Source organism: Amblyomma mixtum, chromosome 3, assembly GCF_055824585.1.
Source record: "Amblyomma mixtum isolate Tamu chromosome 3, ASM5582458v1, whole genome shotgun sequence".
NCBI lineage: Eukaryota > Metazoa > Arthropoda > Arachnida > Ixodida > Ixodidae > Amblyomma > Amblyomma mixtum.
This window is the reverse complement of record NC_143014.1, coordinates 314,415,698-314,422,829: the sequence shown is the minus strand read 5'-3', so window position 1 is coordinate 314,422,829 and position 7,132 is coordinate 314,415,698. Positions and strand designations below refer to the sequence as shown.

At 44.6% G+C, this 7,132-nt stretch overlaps 1 protein-coding gene across 1 annotated transcript; it reads left to right on the top strand.

Moving 5' to 3' along the window:
• Positions 1 to 377: 377 nt before the first annotated feature.
• LOC149355661 (uncharacterized) lies at positions 378 to 5,531 on the top strand. The gene is made up of 3 exons (XM_089576155.1): positions 378 to 420; positions 4,073 to 4,761; positions 5,463 to 5,531. The coding sequence occupies exons 1-3, from the start codon at positions 378 to 380 to the stop codon at positions 5,529 to 5,531; spliced, it is 801 nt and encodes a 266-aa protein (XP_089432281.1).
• The last annotated feature ends 1,601 nt before the right edge of the window (positions 5,532 to 7,132 follow it).

The following is a 7,132-nucleotide window of genomic DNA, read 5'->3' as shown; positions in this document are numbered from 1 at the left end:
AAGTACTACCGGGGTTACAAAACGCCAGGCCCGAAATATGTGATTTTATCTGAACTATCCCGTATAAGCAGGACTCGGAGCCGTAAGCTGAGGCATAAACACGGGAGCACGGCCAAGTGCTTTGCACGCTGTCTCGCACGCAACGTGAGAAAATGTTTTTCGGCCTCTCGTGTGACGCGTAAACATTTCGCGCCAAGTGTACTTCGCAAAAATTCTCTTTTTCTTAATATTCTATTTTCATTCTCTGTAGGTGTTCACAGGGCACATGCAGAAGACGAAAGGTCATCGCGGATTTTCACCATACGCACGGGTGGTGTACTTAACCAGCTTCCATTAGACCGGGATAGCTAGCCACATAGGACCTAACAGGAAGTGTCATGGACTTTCAGTTGGAATATGACCTCAACGAAGTGACAAATGGTGAGGAGGAGTGGCGAGGGGAGGTCGCGTTCACCGTTTGCTGCCTGAAGAATGGTCACACTCAAAGAAAGGTTCACTGGACAGCTCTTTTTACAGCAGAGAGAAGATTCAAATATATTACAAATCATTCACAATTGTGCAAAACAGAGCGACACACACAGTGCAGTACTCGAGAAAGTCTAGAGCACAAAGAAAATTACAACAGTACACCAGTAAATCAGTAAGGCGAAAAAACAAACATTAGTAACCGTGCTCTGCGAAATTCTGTAGACCGAAGGATGGCGGAAAACTAGCGCATTTTCTCTCGCTCGTTCATGGCTGGCGGACAGAGTTGTGGCCGCAGAAGACGTGCGGTAGCGCTTTCTTGTAAGCAACGGAACCACGTGTATGCGGAGTGTTTTTAGTAGCTTAATTTTTAGCAGTGTTTAGAAGCATATTTACAGAAACATCGAGCTTAGAAACTCTTTTTCTAATCACATTTCCGAGAGCTGCACCATCTGTCATTTCGTTTCTCAGGGGTCTATAGTGGGTTCCTTGCCACACTCAACATTCTCAGCCGTGAATACTGATCTCTGATATTGCACAAAATATTAGCTGTGAATTTCGCCCTGCTGGATGTGCTTTAGTGCGGAGCCTTCAATGTTTTATATAAAAGTCTCAAGAATATTTATAACCTCACGAGAAATTGCGGTCATGGATATTATAACTTCTCTAGGCATATCGTAGTTTAGCGGAAACTAATTAGAGATCGGGCATGTACGTCAACCGAGTTAAGTTCAACCAGCCGCACCACTCGCACTTCCGTCATTCATTGAGACACATGTTCAAGAAGATGAGGCCTGCAATTGTGGACAAAACGCAAACTTGAGAGCCTTTTTTTCTTAGGATGATGTTGTGCAAATACTTTAACTGCAACTGACCTGTTTATGCAGAAAACATACGCTTGCCCTTTAGCTTCTATTCCATTCACTGGTTAACACCAAAATAACTTCCCCGCCGCGGTGGCTCAGTGGTTACGGCGCTCGGCTGCTGACCCGAAAGACGCGGGTTCGATCCCGGCCACGGCGGCTGCATTTTTTGAACACTGAATTCTAGAGGCCCATGTGCTGTGCGATGTCAGTGCACGTTAAAGAACCCCAGGTGGTCGAAATTTCCGGAACCCATTCACTACGGCGTCTCTGATAGCCTCAGTCTCTTTGGGACGTTAAACCCCAATTAACCAAACCAATATTACTTCACATATATTTTAAAACTCAGACAAAATAACGCGTATTCTTTATGCACGCTTCCTTGTTTGCTTCACCGTCCATTATTGGTGATAATTTGCATAGTTCTTATAACCAGTCGTACACTGTATTTTCTGGCTCTTACTCATATCGTTAGTGTGCACATTTCCTTTCATGGGGGAGGGGACCTGGACTCTTAATTTTTTTTTTCATTTTTGTGCTTGTATATTCGTCGCATTTCATACGAATTTCGGACGTCACTTAGTTTTGTGTGATGTTCTTAGACATGTTGTTCTGCCCAGGTACAATAGTAATTTGGAAAGTGGCAATCTGAATTATGGAGTGTTTAATTAGAATTAAATGCAAGTGCCTTCCTTATAATTGCGCGACCGCGCTTGCACGGTAGTTACGGTGCTCGGCAGCGGCTTCGATCACGGCGGTGTTGGTCGCATTTCGATGGACGAGGAATGCTACAGACCGTAGGGCTGCGTGATGTCAGTGCACGTTAATCAGCCCCACGTGGTCGAACTTATCCATAGCCCTTCACTACGGGGTTCCCCATAACTTGAGTCCCACTGGGACATAAACCTCATCAAACAATACGAAACTTATGTGCTTCGAAACATTTCATCCAGTGTATGGTGTAAATTCAAAGAGTGGCCAGAAAATAAGGTTAGGGCGTTGTAATAATAATCATCAGCACGACCACGCCCACTACAGGGCAAAGGCCTCTGTCATGTCTCCCCATTAACCCTGTCCTTCGCCAACTGCACCCACCATATCCCCGCATATTTCTTGATCTCATCCGCCCACCTAACTTTCTGCCGCCACCTGCCACGCCTGCCTTCTCTTGGAATCCACTTCGTTACACTTAAGGACCAGCGGTTAAATTGCCGCCGCATTACATGGCCAGCCAAAGCCCATTACTTCCTATTTAGTAAAGCAGAAATTTGGGCAAGTTGGTACGTATAGATTTTTGAAACAGCCCAAACAAAGACAGGACGTGGAAACTGATGGGTAAAGGCAAACAGGCGCTGACTAACAACTGGGTTTATTGAAAAAAAAACACACAAATATATAGGCAGAGTTAGGAAAGATTAATCGCCACTATAGTCAACTCATGCAACATGGGACGCCAGATACCCAATCTCCCCTTCGGAAAGTGTGTTTTTTTGTGTGTTTGTGTGTTTTTTTCTATAAACCCAGTTGTTAGTTACCGCCTGTTTGTCTTTACCCCTCAGTTTCCACGTCCTGTCTTTGTTGCACTGTTTCAAAAATGAACCCATTTCTTCCTCTTGATTTTGGCTAGGATGTCATTAACCCACGTTTATTCCCTCACCCAATCCTGCCGTTTCCGATCTCTTAGCGTTACACATATCATTTTTCTGTCCATAGCTAGCTGCATCTATGCTCATCACTGGATAACGCAGTGATGGCCATATATAAAGCCTAAAGCTAGACAGAGTGCGCAAACATCAGATGCCACCGCGATACGGTGGTTACTTTACGCACAAACTGGTTTTGAAAGCTTTATATGTGCGCGCGCAATTAAAGAAACTTGCTTTCCGCCGTTAACTTGCCCGTCTTTAACTTTTTCATAAACTTTATCATTACCCATGGCTGTGTCAAGATTTCTTTCAGGAACCTGCCGCCAATTTTCCCCGCCGCCATCATCCTTTTAACGTAAAGCGCATGCCATGCCGCACATCCCTTTTTGCAAAATCATTCATACCACGCAGGATCATTGAATGCAACCGCTTACCATCCAATAACGCTAACAAATTTAGCACATTTAAATTTCAAGAATTGATTTCCGCTTTGGGTACCATCTACCAACAGCGACAGTTCTAGTAGTGTCAACCTTTGCCATCCCATATGCTACGATGCGCATGTTACTCTATGTATTTAGATTTAGTAATTCACCTGTTGTTGTTATTCCACCCGGGATCTTTCTTGTTCGTATATGATATTTAGTTGCATGACTGCGTATAATAATTTGTTTTATTGTGGGTTTTTTTCATGTCACATTGTAAGTGTCATTTCTATTGCCTACCCCCCCTTACGTAGTACACACAAAAGGTGGCCTTTAAGGGTATTTTCAATAAGTGACTAAATAAATAAAAAGGCAGTCCACTTCTGTGTGCTATTGAGGTACATTTTCAATTCAGGCAACACGAATTGAATCAACGACTATTCGCACACTGTGGCTTAAGAGTCAAACTCCTCGCTTGAAAATTCTTCGGATAGTCTGATTAACCGTCAACTGGGTGTATTTTCTCATTATGTACGTGTACCGTATGTTAGACGGCATAAGTTTGTTTCAGTGCAATGAGCCAAATGTTATGGCGTTCTTGAACCACTGCACGAGTAGGTACGAAAATATCCGATTTTCCCTAATATACACTGGTTAACAACTTTAATTTCAGAGGCAGTATCCAGTCCCGAGCACCTTCCCATGAATTCTGTTCTGCCATCGACGTTGACCTCGGAGCTCGGGAATGTGGCCAATACAAACTGGGAGGACTTGTGGCCATCGCTGGCTACGAGTGAAGAAAATTCTGTTCGGTATCAGAACCTTGAGCCAACAGAAGAGGAGTTGAGGTACATGTTCTTCCCGTACACTTCTATGAATTTTCCCGACGCTGCGAGTCACATCGAATTGCACACGACTGAGAAAAAATTTAAATATCCCCTGTGCCCAGCGGTGTTTGAGGCGCCCTGCAAACCTGAAATGCATATGGCCTCCTCTCACACTGAGAGAAAACCACACAAGTGCGACCAGTGCCGTTTTTCAGCTCCCTCACCTAGCAAGCTACTTCTACACAAGCGTAAACACACAGGTGAAAAACCATACATGTGCGACAGGTGCCCTTATGCAGCGGCTTCAAAGGAAACGCTGGCTAAGCACAAGCGTACGCACACAGGTGAAAAACCCTACAAGTGCGAAAGGTGCCCTTATGCTGCGGCTTTAAAGGAAACGCTGGCTCAGCACACGCGTACGCACACAGGTGAAAAGCCCTACAAGTGCGAAAACTGCCTTTTTACTGCACCTACAAATAGTTCACTCACTCGGCACAAGCGTACGCACACAGGTGAAAAACCCTACAAATGTGAAGTGTGCCCTTATTGGTCGAATAGGAAAGACCATTTAAAACGTCACATGCGTACGCATATGAGAGCAGGGTTCTTTAACTGTACTCTATGTTCATTCGTGGGTTCAAGCACTGAGAGCCTCAAGGAGCACATGTGCGGACACGGGGAGTGAGTTCTTCATTAATATGCGCAGGTGATGACGATGCTTAATAGTGGCACATGCCTCACCGCAGAAATGACTATCCACTTTTTGCGGACAAGCGTGAGGTAACTGTTTAATGTACGGCGGACATACGGTATTTTTGTGCATGATTTTGTGCAGACCTTTGCAGCTCCAGCTGCATGCTCTTATTAATTCGCATTATTTTAGCAGTAGACACAGCGCATCAGGTGCTTCGGTTCTTACGTGGACAGCCAGATGCTCCGCCTTCTGTGTAATGTCGATACCAATAAAGTGGAGACTGCGAATATAATGTCGTTCAACGTACGCTCTTCCTTGCTTCAAAGTGCAACTTGTCGAAAAAACATGAAAGTTGATCACAGGTACAAAAAAAACGTCTTTTATAGACCATCTTTCATAAATCGAAGTTAACTGCTAAATCCGTCGTTTCCTCTGAACTTTTCGCGTTAAAATTTCCACAGCATTTCCAGGCTGCGCTTTGTGTTTACAACCGTTTTGTTCATTTAGAATTAAACATTTTGTCTCTTGTATTCCCATCTCAGGAACGTCTCAGCAACTTCCATGAATCTTTGATGGAATGCGGATGTCAGTCGTCATCATCATCAGCCTGAGTAAGCCCACTGCAGGGCAAAGGCCTCTCTCATGTCTCTCCAATTAACCCTGTCCTTCGCCAGTTGCGGCCACCGCATTCCCGCTAATTTCTAAATCTCATCCGCCCACGTAACTTTCTGCCACCCCCTGCTACGCTTGCCTTCTCTTGCCACTCCGTTTCCCTTAAGGACTAGCGGTTACCTTAGCTTAGCTGTCTGTCCATTATATCATCGCTTAGAGCATGCGGTTAGCTAACGAAGTTTAAGAACAAATCATCAAACACTTCGTGTACTTCATGTTTCCCCAAGTAAAATGTTTGTCAAGCCGCTATGCAGTACACATGCATCTGTCTGCCGTCGCCTAGCCTGATTAGATTTTTAGATCAGATAAGACGAATAATTGGCAGCTACTTAATTAGATGAATATTTGCTAACTATGTAACTGCGGGAAATATTTTTCTTGCCGGGCTAGCCTCGTTTATCGCATGAGTTGGTTGTGCGGGGTCCGCTGACCTTTCCTAACTGGATAATACATATCAGAACTTTCGTTCGAATACTTAAAACTTGAAAGTCATTGAACGTCGCCATCTTTTTCCGTACCGTTGTATACGTGCATGCATATCATTCACGAGTGCATCGGGTGTACTGCGTGCTGAGGCAACTCTAATCAAGGGAAGGAAAAATGCTGAAGTACGCGGGGAATGAACGCGGATGCCCGAAAATTGTCATATGATGTCCGTTTTCTTCTAATCAATGACTTCCGCATTTATAGATATCGCAAAGTGCGCATTCACGATTACGGTACGTATAATCTGCGGTCTCGCAGCCAATGCCTATGTTTGGAATCTGACTTCTGCTCATAAGACATCTCACCTGGCTACCTGGACAATCGAAACAATGAATCGTGGTCTGCTCAGACCAACAAATCATCAATGCGAAGTATAAATGAAGGGCCGCACTACATAATTCCGCCCGGCTGATTTCTTTTACGACATCACTAAAGGGAAATTCAGGGGGCACTTTGACTGTCTAAAGTGCGTAGAGGCGAAAGCGTTTTCCGCACCACTTTGACTCCTTCTTTGGCACTGGTGGTGTCACATATAATTGAGTATTAATTACTAACTGATGACAAATCAGTAATTAATGGTTAATTACTTATTGATGTCTGGATACTAATTAACTGCTAATTAATGATGCTTAAGCTTCGCCTTTAGGGGTGGAACGCGACAGCGTTTTGTAGCGCTGCTACGGAGTCCACGGAACGCCGCCACCCGTTCGGCGCGATGCCTTGCCCTTTGAACGCAATGCTTTTTGAGGAAAGGAAATGGCGCAGTAATTCTGTCATCTCGGTGGACACCTGAACCACACCGTAGAGGAAGGGAGGAAGTAGGAGTGAAATAAGACAGAGGGCCCGTAATGAAGAAAATGAAAATTGTATTTGAGGAAAGGAAATTCCGCAGTAACTGTCTCACATATCTCGGTGGACACCCGTCAGAATTCAGGAGGTCACTTTCTTGACCTAAAGTGTGGTCACGGATGTGTGGTTAAGATGTTAAGCTTCGCCTCTAAGAGTGGAACGCGACAGCGTCTTGCAACACTGCCAGGGAGTCCATAGAACGCCA

Coding starts and splice junctions, on each gene's coding strand:
- LOC149355661 (XM_089576155.1), top strand. CDS start 378: ATGGACTTTCAGTTGGAATATGACCTCAACGAAGTGACAAATG. Junction 421..4,072: donor CCTCAACGAAGTGACAAATG/GTGAGGAGGAGT, acceptor CTTTAATTTCAG/AGGCAGTATCCAGTCCCGAG. Junction 4,762..5,462: donor AAAAACCCTACAAATGTGAA/GTGTGCCCTTAT, acceptor TTCCCATCTCAG/GAACGTCTCAGCAACTTCCA.